This window comes from Emys orbicularis, chromosome 2 (genome assembly GCF_028017835.1).
Source record: "Emys orbicularis isolate rEmyOrb1 chromosome 2, rEmyOrb1.hap1, whole genome shotgun sequence".
Classification (NCBI taxonomy): Eukaryota; Metazoa; Chordata; order Testudines; family Emydidae; genus Emys; species Emys orbicularis.
Window position 1 is genome coordinate 24,473,330 of NC_088684.1, and position 21,840 is coordinate 24,495,169.

The following is a 21,840-nucleotide window of genomic DNA, read 5'->3' on the forward strand; positions in this document are numbered from 1 at the left end:
TCATAATCTAAATTTTGTTTTTCGTGTTCAGCTTGCACCTACAAAAACCAGGAGTGCCGTTTGACCATCCATTATGAACATGGATTCTCTCTCACAGTTGAACCACAAGATGGTGCCTTGTCCAAAACAATTGCACAGTGCCCCTATGAAAAACTAAAAATGTCTTCAGATGATGGCATTAGGATGCTTTATTTAGACTTCGGAGGCAAAGATGGAGAATTTGTAAGTACTGCATTTAGCTATGGGAATGCAGGTTACCATTTGTGCATGCAACTATTTCAAGCAATTATTCTTTGCATGATTAGCATGACAGTGTGCTCAATGGAGCTGACTGTCCTTGAGTTCATGTTTTGGGGCAGGCACTTACAAACCTAGCTAACATAGATTAAATATACATGTAGAAACAATTCTTGGGTGCCATGATTTCTGGTAATCAAAACGTAAATTGTTCCATGCACTGTTGAACTCCTAAAATAATAATGACTGATATCTATTAAAATTTATAAGGAAATTGGCAAGGCCTTTTATCATGATTACATGGGTGTGATCGGTCCTTAGAAAGAGTCAATAAAATAAAAATGGGGTAGGGATAAAATGGTAAAACCATGCAAGGAAGGAAGAATGATTTCCTGTATTTAGGGACAAATTGAGTTCCATGGTGGTCAGACACTCCAGAGTTTTTGCATTTGTATGCATCAATCTGTAAACACTTATGAAAAATGCAAACACTTGTTAACCAAGGGACTGATTTTCAAACATGCTCGCACCCACAGTGACACTTAGGGCCAGATTTTCAAAAGAACTCAGCCACCAATCTGTTGTGCACTTTTGAAAACCTGGCCACTTCTTTTGGTGCACAAATGGGCTTTAAGCACTTCTAAAGATCTGCCACAATTGCGGGTGCTAAGATCTTTTGAAAATTCTGTCCTATGTGTCCTGTCCTGCAAAATGCTAAGTGCTTGCTACTCCCAGTTAAGTTACTGTACGTTGAAGGTACTCAGCACGTAACAGGATCAGGCCATAATGTTGCACTTTAATGCCATCGACCTGCAACAGTGGGAGAGAATGGCTTAGAAAGTCATTTTCTGTAGAAACACACTGTTCCCATTATTTTAATGTAGAACAAAGAGTGGAAATAAATGGCCATTTAAAATGTAGTACCACTATTCCTGGCTTTATGAAATCCTAACATCAGAAGCAAAGAACCATATCAGCTTCAAGTGCAGAACAAAACATAGACTCGTTTCAAGGGTAGAGGCTGGGGGCTAGATCCACAAAAAGGACTTCGTCTCAGCACTGTAGCACCTAACCCTTAGATACCCTTCCACCTATGGAATCCACAACCCTGAGTTAGGTACCCAGGCTCTGTATGTAAGGCATGTGGAGAGTTAGGTACCTAGGAATGGGATTCACAAAAGCCAGCAGGCTGAGCAGGGAGTCACCTCAGCAAGCCACCAGGAAATACTGAAGAGAGGGGTGGGACCTAAGCCTAAGCCCCACCCCTTAAAAGGACTTAGGCAGGGTTCATGAACTCTCTCCTGGCATTGGGAACCTAAGCCAGGTCAGCTCTTTCTCACAAAAAAAACCCAAGAGAACCCCTCCTCTATCCCCACCCCTGCCAGGAGCCCAGTTGTTAGAACAATCCCCTGGATGTGGAAGACCCAAGTTCCAATCCCTGTTCCATATACAAATTGGGACAGTTTCAACAGGAGAGACTGAGACAATCCTACCTCAAATATCCCATAGCCCAGTGGTTAGGGCACTCTGCTGAGAGCTGGGCAATCCAAGTTCATATTCTTGCTCCAAATCAGATAGAGGGAACAAATGATCCCAGGACTCCTGGGGGAGCAGCCTAACCACTGGGCTAAAGGTTTCATATAGACAGCAGTATCCCCACCACCATTGCTTTGTATGGGGCTGATCAGTTAGTTAGCCTCTGAGCCTGCCTACCGGAGCACGGAGTTGGGGGAAGACCTCATTTGAGGATCCTGAGGGGTCGTAGGCATGAGCTAGGTGCCTGGGCATCAGGACTGAGGGGATTGTGTACATGCCCAACGGCAAATATTTAGGGGCTTAGGAGACTTTATTGGTGGAAATGTAGGTGCCTAGAGAGTTTAGGCACCTACAGGGTTAGGGAACAGCTAAGTGAGGGGTTTGAGGATCTAAATTTTGGACTTCAGCACCTAGAGTGGCAGTTAGGTGCCTAAATCCTTGTGTGGAGCTAGGCCGGTATTAATGGCATGATTTTATAATGGAAGAATTGACTGTCCTGCTATTGCCTACTACATAGTGATGACACCTTGCACTGTACTGTTCATGAGTTTACATGTTTATTCTATGTAGAATGAGGTCTAACATCGAAAACAGAACAGCGATAGTTGCTATAGCGCGATCAATGGGATACAAAACATTCCATCTGCTGTTGCAGGAGGTGAAGTGAAGTGAAGAATCTATTTTCCTTCTGGAAACTGGCTTGACTAGCAGTTGTTGAGGCACTGGCCCTCCAGAACAGCCAGTTGCCATCTTTACCCCGTTGGCTAGTTAAAAGATGGTGCATCCTGACTGGTCCATCTATAGCTGCTAGGATAACAATGACAACATGTACAGTGAACAAGTATTTCAGAGACCCAGCCTACTCATATTGAAGTTGAGAGTTCTCCTATTAGCATCAAAAAGAGTAAGAACAGACCCTTAATGGAAAGTGACATAGATGCATGTGACATTTAGAAATTATATTCTATATACACCTCTACCCCGATATAACGCGACCCGATATAACACAAAGCAGTGCTGGGGGGGGGGGCTGGGAGCGGGAGCTGCGCACTCTGGTGGATCAAAGCAAGTTCGATATAACGCGGAAAGATTTTTTGGCTCCTGAGAACAGCGTTATATCGGGGTAGAGGTATATAGTGAAATCCATTGTAGCCACCTACTTTTGGACCTGAAAAGGCAGCTGCCTAGAGCATGTTGGTGTTAGTATAAAGCTGAAGTCAAATTGTACACTAAATATTTGGAAATCGTTCTTAAGACAGCTTGTCTACGACAGGCAGCTTCTTGTTTAATTTTCACTGAGATGCTGATACATCCTAATCTCTGAGCTAAATTATTCACTCGATCCCACCATTCTTATGGCTTCTAAACTCAGTTCAGAATTTTGTATTGCTCTATCGCTCAGAATCGGTTTTGTGTGCCTGCCTACATCAGGAAGTTCAGACAGAAGCATCGGGGAGACAGTTGAAATGTTCTGCAAATGTAGTCAGGTACTTCACTCAGAAAAGCCTGTAAACACCTTGCACCGTTTCTGCTGTTGCTCTGCTGTCAGGCTCAGATGCATACAGATTTTATTTTTTGCACTTGCAAAGCAGAACACATTAAACAAAAGAAAGTAGAATTAAGGCAATTATTCAAAAAAAAATTTCAGGCTATTTGTCTTCTTAATGTTGAAAGGCGTTTTTGGATGGGCCGTGGGGAGTCAATTTCACTCAGTTCGCTAAAGCTATGCAAAAGTGTGCCCTTTCCAACTGCTACCTCAAACGGAGTCTGGGAGGCCATGGGTCAGTGCATTAACCAATCTCAGACAGTGTTTTGATGAAGTGGGTTCTAGCCCACGAAAGCGTATGCCCAAATAAATTGGTTAGTCTCTAAGGCTAGGTCTACACTACAGCGGGGGTCCGACCTAAGATACGCAACTTCAGCTACGTGAATACCGTAGCTGAAGCTGCGTATTTTAGGTCGGCTTACCTGGCGGTGAGGACGCGGGAAAGTCGACCGCTGCCGCGCTGCCGCCGACTCCGCTGCCGCCTCTTGCCGAGGTGGATTTCCGGAGTCGACGGCAGAGCGATCAGGGATCGATTTTACCGCGTCTTCACTAGACGCGGTAAGTCGATCCCCGATAGACCGATTGCTACCCGCCGGATCGGCGGGTAGTGAAGACAAAGCCTAAGGTGCCACAATGACTCCTCGCTGTTCTCAGTTAGTGAACACAGACTGACTGCTTGAATTGTTACAGCCTGCAAACCTCAGGCACTCAGCCTCTCTTTCACAATCCAAACTGTGCCCCCTAACCTTCCCCTTTCCTGGGTGAGGCTCCCTTTAACAGCTGGAACTTGAACCTGTTGGAAAACTTCAGGGGTTAAACTACTTCCATCCTCTGAACAGAACTAATGGGATTCCCTGCGAGAGCTTTCTGCTCGGCTTATCCAAAACCACTCATCCAGTTCTGGGAGGACACTTCATCCAGTTCTCTGGGATCCAAAAAACTCAGTTCGACTCCAGCATGTCACTCAGATTATTGTGTTAGATATGCAACAGCTCTTTGACCGTGCTGGCCTGGCCCAACAACTGGTGGCAACCACAATTCCAATTCATGTCGCACCACACAAACCACGTCACACATCTTTCCTAACCCCTAACATCTATACTTCTTGCATGTAAAGACGAATTGCTTTGCAGATTGTGTAAGGCAAGCTTGTATGCAGTGTTGGGCCCAGGATATTAGAGAGAGAAGGTGGGTGAGGTAATACCTTTTATTGGACCAACTTCTGTTGGTGAGAGAGAGATTTCAAACTTACACAGACCTCTTCTTCAGGTGTTTCCCAGAACCTGAAGAAGAACTCTGTGTAAGCTGGAAAACTTGTCTCTCTCTTTCCAACAGGAGTTGGTCCAGTAAAAGATATTACCTCACCCATCTAGTCTCTCTAAAGCAAGCTTATCAGGTCAGGGTTTTTCTGTATACCTTATTTATTCTAAACATATCCACAATAGTTAGTTTTTGCTTCCCTTATTTACTATAAATGTATTCACAATAGTTAGTAGTTTCAGCAATTACTTGTTCAGGCATGTCTTATCTTAAGTTGGGCCTGCTCACATCAGCTAAGCCAGCCCTACAGGAACCTATAATGTTCAGTTTCTAGACCCATCAGAAAGCAAACTCTGCAGCTCTAGGATTTTTTGCACAGTGCCAGGGTCATTGATTACTCTTAATGACCCAAGTATTTGCAACAAGACAAGCTGTAGAAAAATAAGATGCAGTGTGATGGATATGATAAAGTGCTGTTTCTTTTATCTGATTGGTTTAAAAATATTAGCAGGTAATAAATCAAGTAAATAATCTGCAAATGACTGCTAGTTTTATCAGTGCTTTGTGACCTGAACAACCACTAACTCCATCTCTTTTCTAATTTCAGCAACTGGACCTTCATTCTTGTCCAAAGCCAATTGTGTTCATCATTCATTCATTCCTTTCAGCTAAGATTACAAGACTTGGTTTGGTGGCGTAAGTTACATCTGTTTCCTAAAAGAAAAATGAAGCTGCCATGGTAATCTGAAGTACAATCAATAGAAGACACCTGTAGCTGCTAGCAATCTACAAAAGATTGGAGTTCAATGCAGGGACTTCAGCTCTGGTGATTCTCCAAGGCCCAGTTTTCATTTTGATCAGCTACAAAGGAGGCACACACAGAAAAAGACCAACCGATTTCAGACTCAGAATAGTCCTTTAAATCACTGTCAGTTGCAGGAGACAATAACATAGCTCATTGTAAATAATGGCAAAAATGGAATTTTACAATGTTAATTTAAAACCACATACTGTACAGTGGAAATGAGTATTGTACTGTATGTGTAGACATTTCGAAATCATAAATCGTGCCTATTTCAAAGTATTTGTTTATATAGAGTAAGTAAGGGCTAAGCGGATGCGAGACTGGGCACTTATCAGTTGTGATTCAGAATAAGGCTTGATTTTTTTCTTTTTTTTTAATACTATATGAAGTGGCGGCTTTACGAAGATTTAAAAAAAAAAAATCAGTAAAATATTACTTTCATCCCAGTTTGTGCTATTTAAATGACTTGCTGTTCCATAAGGAGCCATGAGAGGCAGCTGCTTTAATACCCCAGCGGGTAGGTTGTGTGTGTGCATGTACTCTGGTAGGGTGCTCTAAAGCAGGGGTTCTCAACCTTTTTCTGTCTGACACCGTCCCCCCAACATGCTATAACAACTCCCCAGCCCACCTGTGCCCCCCAAACTGTTTTTCTCATATCCAGTAGATTAAAAGCCCGAGCCAGTATTAGGGGGTAGCAAGCAGGGCAATTGCCTGGCGCCCCACGCCACAAGGGGTCCCATGAAGCGAAGTTGCTGGGGCTTCAGCTTTCTGCCCTGGGCTCCAATGAGTCTGATGCCAGCCCGGCTCTCTGGTTCATTTTGGCGTACCCCCACTTGAGAACCTCTGCTCTAAAGCAGCGAAGAGGTCCTTAGTGAACAGCCCAGCACCCAAATCAGAGCATTGAGGGGCATTTTCAAATGGTCCATAGGTAATGAGCATATGTGCACATTCCTGTAGGGGGCACCAAAGCAGCAGTAATTATAGGACTTTTGTGGTTAACAGGCTATTCAACAAGAGAGCACAAAGGGGCCTCTTCAAGTGTCCTTAACTTACGAGCACACAGGGTAAACTTTTTAAAAGAACTAACCTAACTTTAAGAGCTTAAGTCCCACTGAAGGTCAGGGGCACCTAGTTGCTTTTGAAAATTTTACCCGCAAGACAAGTTACAGTGCCTCACTTAACATTGTGACCTAGTAGTATGTCCTGCTGCTAAATCAGTTAAATTGAAATAGATTTCATTAAGAAACATGCGTAGCTCTGTAATAATTCATTTAAAAATGTATTTGAGATTCAAAAAGTGGCCTGAGAATTTAGTAGGAGTGGAATGAAAAACTGTTGATCAAGTAGAATTTATACCACTTTTAAGCTGCAAACAGAACTAACTCTTTGAAATAGATATTCATAATATGTTAACACTAAAGCCACATTTTGAAAGCCAGGCTTTTAGAAAGAAGCAGAAGTCATGAATATGATTGCTTGCAGAAGTTCAGCTGTAGCATTACAATGATTTGTATTTCTTTTTAAACTTTACAAGTAAAGTAAGTTTTAATTTAGATGTCACTCAACTGGCAAAGAAAACAAATCACACATACTAAATAATAAAACAGTGATTCCATTGTAATTGTTTTTCAGTTGAGGTCTTGAGCACGGTAAATAAGTCAACTCTGTTTCCACATACATAAAGCTTTAATTTATGGTGGTTTTCATACATATGTTAATTAGTAATAGAAAAATACTCATTTTAAAATTTTAAAGAGACGCTGGGCTGAATTCACAAACACTGTACTGTACTTGCAAAACGTTATACCCAAGAGGGTAATTTTTGAACAGTACACAAATATAGTTATCGTCACAAAAATCCTGAAAGTGATTTGCCTATCTAGTAACTTTCATTTCTACCTTAATGGTACTTACAATAAGGAATTAAAACTTATTTTATACCCCCCCAAAAAAAATGTTAAATAATTTGCCAGTATTTTCCATTCATGCAGTTATCTGTGGCAGATCTTTGATCTCTTCTGGTTTAAGTATGCATGATTTTAGGGTTACCTCTTTCGGGGAGGCTAGTATAGGGTTGGGCCTTTGATCATAGAATCTATTTCAGTAAAAGCCTATGCAAAGTGTATCAAAAAGGAAATGCCAAGGTTTGTGAATTTAACAGAGGCGGCATCTCCCCTGAAACCTTCTAGATCACACAATGCAAAGTGTTTTTTGTTCAAGTACAAAATGTTTATGCATTTGGACCCCTGTTCCCATAGAAATTTCAGAGATTCAAGCTGCAGCTTGTGTACTGTGGATAAGAGTCAATACATATGTAACTTATACTGCACTATGTCCTTATTCCTTTAACACTTAAAGTCACTGGAATGTTATATAAACATGTATGTTCAATGTAAATAATCAGAATTCATATTAGTATCAATAATTAAATTACACAGTATGTAATCTAAGGTGCTCAGTTCTATATGAAGTATAAGTGAATAACTAAATAGTTTGCAAAGAAAGTTCATATTATATATTTATAGACAAATTAAAAATTATGGTAATTACAAATGTTATTTCTTCATCATTTACAGATTTTGGAGTGATTCATATTTGGATGGGATTGACAAAATATGGGCCTACTCCACATTTATAAGAGTATAGTTTATATTTTAGAGGAAAAGAATATATTTAATAAAAGTCATTTATTCGATTTTTGTGAGGTGAGCTTAATTTGTACAATAGGCTATTGAGAATTCTGTTTTTACACCATTTCTGGTCTCAGGGAACATTACACTTAATTCATAAATAATTACTAAAACATAAATATATGGAAAAACACATCTTCAGATGGTTTAAAAGTGCATTATATTTATAGTGAGGCCAATGTTCTTTAGGCATGATTTTTAAATGGGAAAGAAAATGCACCCTTATTAATGGTGTCAGCAGTGTGTTTGGTGGCCTGTGAAGTGCCTCAGTCCAGTTCCTAGTGGACAAATAACCACATCTTAATATGCACCTCTGTTGGCAGTCTCTCTCATCACCAAGGACAAAAAGGAAAAGGCAACTCTACTAGCTGGGGGTCATCAAGGCAGGTATGCCGCTGTGTGGGGAAACCTGCCATGTCTATGAGATATCTTTCCAGCACATTTCACAAGCACTAAATTCATTTAGTTTTCCCCAACACAGTTTCCGAAGTGTGTGTCTGTCTGGTGGTGGCAGTAGTGTAGTGAGAGTGGACAAATCACTGCATTTGAACACTTCATCAAAACAAGTAGCTGGGGAAAGAGGATTTGGTTTCCTCTCACCATTCAGATGCGTAAATAATGCCTTAAATAGAAAAACAATGTATCTTGTCTATGTACCCTGGTCATTTAACTAACTATATTGCGGTTTCAGAGAGAAAGTGTTCAGTCTAGTTTAGAACAGGCTTCCCAGGCAGACACTTATGGAGAAGGAGGGGACTGTTATTAAAGTTCATTATTCACAAATAATATTTTAACTCTAAATAGAACATTCTTATAATTGTAAAACCTGTATAGAAATATCACTAATATTAGCAAGAATAGAGCATCTATAAAGAAGAGATCAGAAAAGTACTACCATCTATATTGTATATCACAGAAAATAAAACTGATCTGATCTGTTAGGGAAACCTCTCATTCTTTTGAGACCTCCTGATCCTTGGAAAATACAGTATGTATATAAAGGAAGAATGTCAAGATCATGCCAATATCTAATAGTTCCCTCCCTGCAATCCCACAGAAGGATGAATCAGCAGGAGCTGCTCACTTCAAAAGGCCTTTTGAACGTGGATGGATTCTTTGTACTTAAAAGTAACTAGTATTTGTCTTAAGTGTCCACTGTAAAATAATGAAAAGCCTTTTTATGCATTGCCAGGTAAATCACTACCACACAACATTAGTCAAAATCTTTGCCAAATAATGAAACTACTGCTCGGCCTCTCCATATGAAAGCAAGTATTCCTATTTCTTGGAGGTCATGGAGTTATGTTTGTTTTCACATGACTTGTCATTTTTCTGGGCCCAGCTGGCTTCAAATAAAGTTTTGCCTGATTTGGACTACAGGATCAGACCCCTTGTACTGTATTTTAAAATGATATCCATTCTGATGGCATTTCAATGGCTCAATCTTGCTACCTTTAAAGAAAAAAAAAAATCAATTGAAACTTTGCCATTGACTTCACTGAAAGAAGAATCAGCCCCTAAAGATGTACATGCCCCACAATATTACCATCTTTTTGCTTACAAGTCAGAAAAATAATGAACAGATAAGCTGTGCTTTCATATAAATGCCAGAGTGATGAAATAGCCATGAGGCAGTATTTTGCCAGGAGGGGGAAAAAACAGTCTCATAAAAGGTAACTGGAAAATTGTATTCAATATGGAAGTTCTTGAATTCAGAGGGAAATTTATGCTCAACAGCATTATCCATGATAATGTCCAAGTTAACTGCTAAAAAATATCAGCAAGACTGACTTTTTACAGTGCACCAAGTGATTACCCAGTACAAAATCTTAAGATAACAAAATTGAACCGTGTGGCATGATAGAGACTTATAAAATAACAAGGATTACACCATTTCCTCAAAATGGAGCCGTTTTTCCACATCAAAAACTGAAAAGCCATAACTGGTTTAGTCCCGTTACAAATCCTGTGTTTATGTACAATAAATATAATTAAGGTAACTGAAAAATGACTGCCAGGCCAGAATTGAATACTTCCTGCCTCTATGGCAATTTTTGCATGGGGTTAAATCATATTTAAGTGGGAAAACTGTGTTCCAGGTACTCAAGCACTGTAGGAAGTAAACTCTTCACTCTGTGCAGTCACACTCACACCATTGCTCCCCCCCTCATAGCCGTGCAGCATGAAGAGATAGGATGGGGAGTAACTGCAGATTGGTAGAATAAGACATGTACCACATCTTGACTTACACAAATAGGGAAGCAAGCAACGAAAGTTATAAACACACTGCTCCAAGGTAGGCATAAGACCCCCTAGTTAAATATGAACCACTCCTCCCATTGGCTTAAATGGGACAGGATCAGGTCTGTTTAGAAAAAGGATGATCTAGCGGTCTTAGCTTCCAAATTCAAAAACTGGGGATATCTTAATTTGTTGCACAGATGCATTTTGAGGCCATATTCATGTGAGTTTTTAAAGTATGGAAGGCACTACTGTATATAAATGCGTAATGTTGTTACAGCCCGAGTTATAGTTTAATGGTGGGGAATGGTGCAGCTAAATGGGACGAGTATACTCTCTGGCACACCACCCCTTCATTTCAGACTGCTTGGATACCGTGGTGATTGTTAGCACAGAGTGTCTCTAACCAATGAGTTTCACTTGCTGGGAGTTATAAATGAGTAGCCAGTTCCAGTACTGTACTGACTACGGACACACCACATGCAGAGCGAAGAGTGACTATTTCACCTAATTTATACAAGCCCTCCTGTAGCCAAGTACTGCATTTGTTTCATTCAGAATAAGGTTAGGAATCAGTTTCATGAATAAGGTTTTGCTTGCTCATGTTAGCAAGCCTCAGCCATTTTACAAAGTGTAGAAATTTGGCCCGACTACCTGCAGGTTACCTTCTGCATCATTAATCCAATCTTCTAATTTACTGTGTATAAAATGAGTTTACATTTTCATCTATAAACAACATAGGCAAGAAAACTACCAGTATTAAGTAGGAAATGCAGCTTCCAAAAGCTACATTATAAAATTAAGGTTTGTTCAAGAGTAAGTGCAGTGTTAAGTTTTCAAATTCAGGTTACGAATTTAAATTTAACATAATGAAACTTCCAGATGCAAAACCTTTATACATTCATCAAACATTAAAAAACATGCATATTTGCATTCAAGGGTTCTTTAACATATAAAGAAATAACTAGCTTGATAGATCACAGTAGCACAAAGTACTTATACTCTTAAAATTGGACTATTAATTTAAGCAAGTCTCATTAAATTATATATAGAAACTTAATTTCTGTCTTATAGTTGACATCGTAACAGAGTAAAAACAGAAAAATAACAAATGTGAATAGGGTAGTAGAATAAATAAGCCATTGGTAACAAATATAACTGAGCAGTTTTGTACCTGCATTTTTTAATTTAAATGAACAGACACAGTGATAAATTTTAAAACTTTAGCATTCCCAGTTCAGAATAAGAATCACTAAAACCTTTCAGGCCACTAAATGTTATTTTTATAGTTTTATTTCATTATAACACTACAGGTATAAGTTAGGGCCTACCTTTGTATGGTAGGTTAACATCCTGTTTCCACCAAAATCTTTGCTAAAAAACTAATGGGTATATGAAGAGAGAATGTCAGGTTAAATTTGGCCTACGATTTCGTTTCAGCTAACAATAGAAATTTTATAAAAGTTGGAAACAGTAGAAATATTTCCATGTAATGTTTTAAAAAAAAAAAAAACAAAAACCCTAACGAAATTTTTTAAAACAGTGTTTGAAACTCAACATTGTAGCATTGTGCTAACACATCAGAACCTGACAGTGAAATTAACTGAAGATGTAACAAAGGTGAAATTGACTAGTTTATTTCTGTTGTCTACACTGAAAAGTAGTATTACCATTATTATTACTGTGTACATCATGGTAGCACCTAAAGACCCATTGTAGCAGGCACTCTTCCCCCCCCACCCCACCCCCAGCTCAGAGTTTGCCATCTACTTTAAATGATTTAGGCCTGGGTTTTCAAAAGGAGCCTATGGGAATTAAACACCTAAATGCCAGTTGGATACCAACTCCTTAGAGCTTGTCTACACAGAGAAATTGTGCTGCTTTTATACCAATATAGTTAAGGCAGTACAAACACCCTACTGTGGGTATACTATATGGTATGGACGTGCCTATACCAGTATAGCTTTTTGCTGGAAAGCCTGCTCTACAGGTTTTGTACCAATACAACTATTTCCATTAGGGGAGTGATTTTAATTCCTAAATAGTTAAAAGTGACACACCCCCTACTGTGGATGCAGTTATATCAGTGTAAAGATACCTAGGACTGGTATCACTGATTCACAGCTCTCTTTAGATCAATGGTACTGTAGGACTATACTGGTATAAGACACTTTTAATTTAAAGGTGTTTGTAACATAGGTAAAGATTTTCTTTTCTTTTACATTATTTGTAAATCTGACAGTGCCCCTTTAAAGCAGCACTGGTCAGTCTCCTTCATTTTCAGATCAAATGGTTCTTGTTCTGTTTAGGAAGCCACTGCTCTCAATTTCACAGCTCTCTTTAGATCAATGGTACTGTAGGACTCGTTTTTTCACAACGTGAAAATGCATCTCATCAAAGGGATTCTAGGAATATGTTTAAAATATCCAATTGTTACAAGAGAAACATATGAAATGAGAATTGATATTGGAAACCCATGAGATGAAAAGACATAGTACAAGCACCCTTGTTTTGGATTAAGTTTTTACAAGCCATTTTACTGAAGGTTCTTTTTTTTTTTTTTTATTGCTGGCTTTGCAGGGTAAATTTTATGGAAAGCTTTGTCAGCTTTCAAAAAAAAAGATCAAAACCATAAAAAACTGTAAATGGCATGTTTGATTTTGGGTTCATTCAAAACCAACATCCTTTATGTTTTACGCTAAGATTGGAGAGGTTACTGTGCCTTACTGTGCAGAACAGTAAGGAATTATGACTAGTTAAGTTATAAAATGTGAGAGGAGTTTTATTGCCTTGTAAACCTTTCCAGTTAACTTATTTGAAGAACAAAAAAGTAGTTGTGTATGGAACAATTGTCTTTTCTTAAAGACTGTGAAAAGAGAAGAAATAAAATAGTCTTGTTACTACAATCAAATTTGGATTTTTTTATTACATCTAAAATAAAATCTGTACAACACATATAAAAATGTTTCTGAAAATCTAAGTCATAGTCTTTTAGATAATTAAATCTATAAATAGGCATATAGTATAAAATGCAATGTTCATTACAGATTTTTTTAATAAAAAAACTCAATATAAAATATCTAAAGGCCACAACACAGTATTGGATTTGGGAATTAAGTATATGAACCAAGTTTTTTAAGTTCTGTTTTGTTCCTGTTACCTGGCTTTATACTTTTGTTGTAATACACTTTGTTTTCTCTATGAAGTTGGAGAAGAGGGTGTAAACTCCATTCATATGTAATGATTCATCATTGCTACTTGTTAGTCTTTTCCAAAACCCATTCAATCACCTATACAAATAAAGGAGAAATCAGATTTTCAAAGTTGGTTTAATTTCAAGAACAAAAACCAAACTTCTGCAATATTATTGATTGAGCAAGTATAACCAAAAAGTTTACTGTGACAGAAGTTTTAATAGGCAATGTTTTCACCAAGGAGACATCATTAACATACAACTGTTTGGATTTTTCACTCCTAAATAATTTCTTGCATTTAAAAAGGGCACTTTTTTAGTCTCAAAAGTTGACATACTGTAGTTCAATCTCTCCATGCACTGGTAACAAAGTACAGCCTCAATTCTAAATATCCAGTGTTTTCCTTTTGAACAATTTCCTACTTTATAAACTGAAGAACAAATGTTTTGTTTCATTGCTGGACCTACATCTGTAGCGGTTGCTATTCCTCAAACTGGGTGGCCAAGCATAAGTCAATGCTTTTCCATCAGAGAGATTCTGGCACACTACAAGGCCCTATAAGTTGTTGTTGCAGAGCAGGAGAGGCAGCATGGTCTAGCAGACAGAAAATCCTGAACTCTAATGCCTGGTTCCATCATTGACTTACAATGAGGTTTATTTCCCAGTTTGGGAAAATGGAGATAATACCTCCTCCTTTCCTCACAGATGAGTTTGGGAGCATTAGTGTGTAGACTACTGCTAGAGGTTAGAGCTGGTATGGAGGTGCAGGGGTACTATGAATGAATATCCCTGGCTTACCACCTATCCTTTACAATCTGTGTGCTTAGGGGTGGATTTATTCTACAGGAGGATAGGGTGGGGCAAACACTGCGCTCGTAGAATAATCATGGAGAAACTCCATGGTGAGTTCTTGCAGTTTTCCGTTCAGTTAGCCCCTGTTCCACCAAGGGTTTTGCTATGGGAATGAACCAAGCAAACCCTTACATTTTATTTTACAGTATAGAGAACAAAAATGGCAAAATTCCACAGTGCTCATCACCATAACCAAGTTTCTCTAATGAGGCATCCAGGATAAGATTCAATGCACTGATCAATTTCTGGACAGGAGTATTTTCTCCCAGTATTTTCCCCATATTAAAATTCGCATTAATCTTCCTGACACCCAAATGAGCCCAGTCAGCATTGCCTCAAGTTTCTATTTATAGGTATTCCCAGAGCTTGGATCTACCATTTCTATCATTCTTCCTTTAGAACAATTGTATTTCCTTTTACAACATAATGGTCCCCCTAATGATCCATTAGTGCAGAGACTCCTTTGAGAAACAGAAGATCATGTACACATTTTTCTCACTAATGCGAAAAAGTTTTGAGTCTTTTTCCTTATTTCAAATCTCTCTCTCTGACAGTGGCCACCCTTATTAGAACAATTTCGATAGCAAGTCAACATCTGCAACTGGAATTTTGCACTGAGGGAAACTAACCTCAAAAGAACTCTCACAATACAAACTAGAGAACATAGAGAACACAACAGATGGTCTCCTCTGTTCACCCATTAAAGCCATGTACCAACCCACATTCCAAGAAGCAACAGCAGTAGATTTCACACAGCAGCGTATGAGGAACACATTTCCAGAACATCCAGGAATAGGTTACCTGTTTAGCATTGTTGCTTGCTGTTTTCTTCATTTCATCAAACAGTCCTCTGGAAGTTTTCAGATCCTAAACAGAGAACACATCATTTTATAGAATTGCTGCCAGACAGACTTGAACATACATATACATACCTCCTCTGGAACTGATGCTATAACATTAAAGTTACCTATAGGGACTTTCCCTGATTCAGGATCTCCTAGAGCTCCCTAATTGGAAACATTAATTACTTATTTCTTTTCTGAGATTACCCTCTCTCCTAATCCATTAACAATGGGTTGTGCCTCTCCCTGCAGTTACCAGGGGCCATCCAAATTTGTCACTCAAGTTTTGGGGTTTAGCCATGCCCTTCCTGCCCCCTGAACACTTTCAAAGCTACAGAGATGCTGTTCAAAATTCTTATAGCCCCTGACTGAACATTTAACTACACCTCTACCCCGATATAACGCGGCCCGATATAACATGAATTCGGATATAATGCGGTAAAGCAGTGCTCCGGGGGGGGGGAGGGGGGGGCAGCGCACTCCGGCGGATCAAAGCAAGTTCGATATAATGCGGTTTCACCTATAACACGGTAAGATATTTTGGCTCCCAAGGACAGGGTTATATCGGGGTAGAGGTGTATAACCATGCACATTTACTACGCTCTTGTAACAAAGGGCAGAGTTCCAAAATATATGTGACCAGGGTAGGTGAAACTGTGAGAGAGATCAGTCCCAAAAAGGAAAACCACCACATCGGGAAACAGATTTTCTATTTTGGAGTCTGGCCCCTCCCACTACTAATGGCATGTAGAGCAAGCAGGTAGGAATGTAGTAGAAGGGGAAAAGAGAACTAAGCATGTATATTTCCTGCAACCTTTAAGGGGAAAATATTGCCTCACCCCCAGTGGAAAACATAATACCATAGCACTAGTGTGGTTCTATTGCAGTGTGGGGAAGAATTCAGCGGACCCAAGCACATTTGAGGTGTGGGGCTGCACCATTTAGTTCCTTACCCCTTAAAAAACCTATTTGAATGCAGAGAGCTCTACATAGGTCCAGCAGCTACTCCTCCCTTCAGTGTCCTGTGTGGGAAGGAGAGCATCCTATACCCCCTTCATCCATCGTCTACAGCCCACTCATCCAGGCTGTTGGCTAAAGAGAGAATTTGCCTCTTACTACTTAGTTCCCTAAACCTATAGGGTAACATTTTCAGAAGTGCCTATGTAACCTAGGAGCCTAAACCACACTGACTTTCAAAGTCACTTAGGCACTTTTAAAAATTTTACCCTAATCACTTCTGAAAACTGAAGGTAACTGAAAACACAAGACTGCCTGGTGAAAACTGTTGGATTGCCGTGGAGTTCTACAGAAAGTTCACAGGCACTTTGCTGAGCAATGTCATGGAGTCTATAGTTCCAACCACTTGCACAAATTCTCCTCCTTTTCAGCCAGTAGCTTTGGAACAGTTGAGAAAGGAAGGACATTACAGCAAGAAGTGAAGATTACAGACTCAGCATGAAGTTTATTGACATCTCCCTCTTCACCTTGTAATCAATGGGCTTTGTCCAGAACAATGAATGTGCTCTTCATTGTCACAAGAGAAACATAATGGTCTCCTAAAGCTTTATATAAGTGAGGGAAAGTTTTTGAAACCTCTGCAATCAGTGTTTAGATTAGATTCTACAAAGGGAAAGAAAAATACATAAAGCGTTAGAGAGAGACTGATTATTACTGCAAGTCAAGTCAGGAGAGGGCTTCTGATGATAAAGCAGCATCTTTACTTGTCTCCAGACTGATGATTGGCTCTGTTATACATTGAGGGAATCCAAATATAAAGTACAAAATAACTGCAGCACAATATAAGGCATTGATAAGACTACTTTTGAAGGTAAGGGCATGTTCAACAGATATAAATAGCAGTGCATTTACACATCAGATTGGTGTAAATTGGTCAGAAAATAGATGCAAGTGGGTACAAACAGTAAAGTAGGGTAATCTGCATCCATTAAATGCCCAAACAGGTGTTCAAAGCATGTGCAATGTATACACAGAGGTGACAGAAGGGGTTGAGGGGCCATATAGCAACAAAACAAACAGAAGAATGTAAGATAAAGCAGCTGCTCCTCTGCCCCCCAATCTCTCCTACATCATCTTCTTGGTTGTTTTTCTTGCTCTATCTCATTGTTCTGACTCCTCAGGATATGTTACTCCTATACAACATAAACTGAGTGCAAGTTACTCTACTTTACCACATGCACCCAATTACACACTGGGAAAATGGGCCTAACTTACATCACTGCAATTTCCATATCTTAGAACAGGTCAACATTTGGCCCAATACACTTGTCTTGTTGGAGAGGGAAGATGAATTATGAAGAGCAAGCCTTGCTAACCTTTCTTGTGTAGAACAGAAACAACAGGTAGTCACGGATGGTCAGTAGCTCCAGGGGTTGTGAAGTAACACTTTAAATAAGCACCTCACATACAATTCAATTTATCAAACTAAAAGATTAAAAGTGTTTGAAAAACAGACATTAGAAATATCCTTGCAGTGAAGTGAACCTATGCTCTAAGTTTGCTACTGAAATTCACAATTTCTTCCACAACAGCTTCCCAGTAAACCATATGCCTGAAAAGTATACACCAACTAAATATGATATATAGGCTTGGTTAGTGAAGGAAAAAAAGCTTTTAAAATGGCCCCTTAGTTCTGAATTCTGCTATTTTATCTAATAGCAAAATAGCAGACTGTATCAGTAATGAAACTTTGGCCAGATCTAAGAGTCCAAAGCTTTTCCCTACACTCTGTTGATTTACACTTGTTGACTGCTAGCATTTTATTTTCTTAACACAGTCACTAGGAAATAGTGACACTGTCAAGACTGGACCTCATAGACTCAGATTGACCAGTTACATTCGGGGTGATCGGATTCTTGTTCAGTTTTATAATTTTGTTTGCCCTGCATCTTGGAAGCACAAAACATGGGTTCATGTGTCCAACAGCAGACAAACTTAGCTCTGGATCCTCCATCACATGGCTGTGCAGAGCAATTTCCCTTTTATAAGCTTTCAGCAAATAGGATGCAAATAGAGCTAAAAATACATTTTTTAAAGGTATAATATTTGGCGCTGTCAATCTCGAACATCATATCCCTTTAAATGTGTTAATCCTGGATATAGTTTTGGTGGAGTAACTACGTACAATTGTGAGAGCAAGAGGGAAAAAGTACCTTTAAATAGAACTTGGATATCTCAAACAGACGCTGGCTGCATGATGCAAAGCATTTGTGGTTCTCTGCAATGCCGTGTTTCTTAAGTGTTTTAGCAACCACTTCCGTCAGCATCTTGGAGACAACACAGGCACACTTAGGAATTAGGATCAATTATCACCATGACAAGCTTTCCAATAGCCCACTTTTAAAGAATAAACCCATACAGAACTTCTTCCCCTTCTGCCCCAAAGATTAATTTTAGGGAGGCAGCTTTGTGACTTGAACTGAGTATGGGACTGGAAGACAGGAAATCTTCAGTTCTAGCCTTGACTCTGCCATTTTGCAGCTTAGGGCAAAGTTATTTAACAGCGTTTCTATTTCCTTCATCTGGAAAATGAAGAGAATACCTACTTCACCTGAGTGCTGAGGATTAGTTAACATTTACATAGTGCTTTAAGATGGAACACTCTGTATAGCTGCTAGGCATTATTTAAAATAAAGTGATATATATTGTATTTTCCTGTTTCACATATCCATGAGGGTAATGGAAAATCCTCATTTTCATATTTTTCACAGATTCATAAGGTTTAAGGTCCGAAGACACTATTAAATCTTCTAGTCTCACCTCCTGAACATCACAGGCCATTAAATTTCACACAGTTACCCCCGTATGGAGCTCAACAACTTGTGTTTGGCTAAGCATATCTTTGAGAAAGGCATCTAGTCTTGACAACAAGATACGGAGAATCCACCACTTCCCCTGTTAGTTTGTTCCAATAACTGATCACCCTCACTGTTGAACATTTGTGCCTTATTTCTAATTTGAATCGGACTGGTTCCATTGAATCCATCCACTGGTTCTGGTTCTGCCTTTCTCTACCAGATTAAAAAGCCCTTTAGTAGCCAGTATTTTCTCTCCATGACAATACTTACATGTTGTAATCAGGTCGCCTTTCAGTCTGCTTTCTGACAAGCTAAACAGATTGACCTAAGTTTCTCATTGTAAGTCATTTTCTCCAGCTCTCAAATCATTTTCTTGGCTCTTTTTGGCTTCTTCTCCAATTTTTCAACACGCTTTTTTAAAATGGGGGACACCAGACCTGTACGCAGTATTCTAGTATCTATCTCACCAATGCCGAGATCAAATCCCCTTCCTGCTCCTACTTGCTACTCCCCTGTTCGTACATCCAAGGACAGCATTAGCTCTTTTGCCACAACATCACACATCACACTGGGAGTTCAATGATGAGTTGCCTGTCCACTAGGACACTTCGATCCTTTTCAGAGTCATTGATTTATAGGATATGGTCCCCTACTCCACAGGCCTGCATTCCTTGTTTGTAGATGCAGAACTAGACATTTGGTTGTATTCATAGAATCACAGGGAATCAGGGTTGGAAGGGACCTCAGGAGGTCATCTAGTCCAACCCCCCTGCTCAAAGCAGGACCAATACCCAGACAGATTTTTGCCCCAGATCCCTAAATGGCCCCCTCAAGGATTGAGCTCACAACCCTCGGTTTAGCAGGCCAATGCTCAAACCACTGAGCTATCCCTCCCCCCATTAAAACACATTTTGAATGAATGGGCCCAGTTTACTAAGCAAATTTTAACAGCATTGATTTTATATATAGTTTCAAGTCATTAATGCAAAAGCTGAGTAATGTTGAGACTTAGACCAATCCCTGTGAAACCCACTGGAGACAGACACCCCCATTTGATGAGGGTTCCCCACTGACCACTACTGTGAGCTCTGTCAGTTAGCCTGTTCTTAATGCATTTAATGTGGGCTCTATTCATATTGTATAGTCTCATTTTTCAATTAGAATGTTGAGCAGTAGTAAGTCAAACACCTTACAGAAATCCAACTATATATTACATCTATACCGCTATTACCTTTATCAACTAACCTTGCAATTTCATCAAAGAACGAAATCTGGTTTGTCCAGCAAGACCTATTTTCCATAAAACCATGCTGTCTGGCATTAATAATAACCCCATCCTTTATTTTTTATGTATTGAATCCCATATCAGGTTTTCCATTTACTTGCCTTGGATTGATGTCAGGCTGACCAGCCTATAGTTATCCAGGTCATCCATGGCTGATTTTGAATACTGATACATTAGCACGCTTTCAGCACCTCAGTACTTTGCCTGCCCAGCTGCCCTCCTGGCAAACAGATTTGGGGGAGGCAAGGAGGCTGAGCGCCCCACATCCTTGGCAGCCTAGTTATCTCTCTGGCAACTAGGGGGTGTAGGAAGTGATGGAAAACTGGGGTGCTCACCCTTTGGCAGTCAGCTGGGAAGGCTTGTCAATTTCATTTTCTGCAGGCAGAAAGCCAAAAGGCTACATTTTGGTTTTTCCAACATGGAATTTTCCTGGAAATCCCTTTCTATGAAAAATTCCATGTTTTTAAACTTTTCATTGCCATTTGGGATGAAAAAAAAAACAAAACTTTTTTCCCCCCAAAGAGTCCAATTTTTTCACAAGAATGGATTTCCATTTCCAGACGGCTCTAGATACAAGCACACCATCCTGCTTCTTTCCAAATACAGAAGAGAAATATTTACTGAACACGTCTTCCTTTTCTCCATCTTTAACAATAACACCATCTCCTTCTAGTAATTGGCCTATATCACTGCTAGGATTTTTGTTCCTGATATTCCCCCCCCCCACCCCCAAAATCATCTTATTGTTTTTAGCTCTGCCAACCATGGATCCTTCCCTGATATCTGGCTTCCCTTATCAATTTTCTATATTTCATAACTTTTAATTTATATTCATTTCAATTTCCCCTTTTTCACATCTGTTATCTATTGCGCTTTGTCTCTTTCTTTTTTCTCTTGGGCACTCTACTGTGTGCACTAAGTTCTTTTCCGACAGTCCTGTACTCCTTACTTATACAAAACTTCTCTTGATTTCTACAAATTTCCCTTGAACAGACCTAAGTATTAAAGATTTGGGGATTTGTCCCACATTTTGAAAGAATGCTGAATGAGGCTACAAATGGGGAATCTTATCTTTTAGGGGGGAGGCATCTGGAGGGGGAAGACAAATATATATTTACCCGTATATGTTTCTGAGATCTTGATTCCTTAATTGGCTTTGAAGTTTCTGACTCTTGCACACATCTCTGACTTGCTGGGCCAGCCTCTGCAGTTACTTTGTTGGCCTGACCACTAGGCTGCTTAACAGATGCAGATGTTAGAGACATCTGCCTGGCTGATCTGCCTGGCTGTTGTCTTAGGACACCTACTGAATGGTGACCCACACTACTTCCGCTTGCCTGAGACATGAGAGAATCTGTGCTTTCAGTTTTTATTAATCTGGAGGGGGGAAAAAAAGAAAAGAAAAAAAATCAGATAAGTGTTTATGGTCTTGCTGGTTTTGTCTCAACTATAAAAGGCTACTATAACTGCTTAAAATATTGAAGACATACAGTACTCTCAAACAAACGGAGGCTGAAAATGGTGAGCAGTGACAAAC

The 21,840-nt window shown here is 39.5% G+C and overlaps 2 protein-coding genes across 2 annotated transcripts in view; one reads left to right on the forward strand and one right to left on the reverse strand.

Moving 5' to 3' along the window:
- Positions 1 to 5,279, forward strand: part of SNTB1 (syntrophin beta 1) — a 159,325-nt gene extending 154,046 nt beyond the window's left edge. Inside the window, exons 6-7 of the mRNA XM_065399435.1 lie at positions 32 to 222; positions 5,187 to 5,279. Of these exons, the coding sequence (XP_065255507.1) occupies positions 32 to 222; positions 5,187 to 5,279 (284 nt within the window). The remainder of the gene's footprint in view (positions 1 to 31; positions 223 to 5,186) is intronic.
- An 8,243-nt stretch (positions 5,280 to 13,522) lies between these two features.
- MTBP (MDM2 binding protein) overlaps positions 13,523 to 21,840 on the reverse strand; it is a 62,614-nt gene continuing 54,296 nt past the window's right edge. The window contains exons 19-22 of the mRNA XM_065398620.1: positions 21,422 to 21,680; positions 18,374 to 18,487; positions 15,163 to 15,228; positions 13,523 to 13,605 (exon numbers count right to left, since the gene is read on the reverse strand). Coding sequence (XP_065254692.1) covers positions 13,570 to 13,605; positions 15,163 to 15,228; positions 18,374 to 18,487; positions 21,422 to 21,680 — 475 coding nt within the window. The 3' untranslated portion in view covers positions 13,523 to 13,569. The remainder of the gene's footprint in view (positions 13,606 to 15,162; positions 15,229 to 18,373; positions 18,488 to 21,421; positions 21,681 to 21,840) is intronic.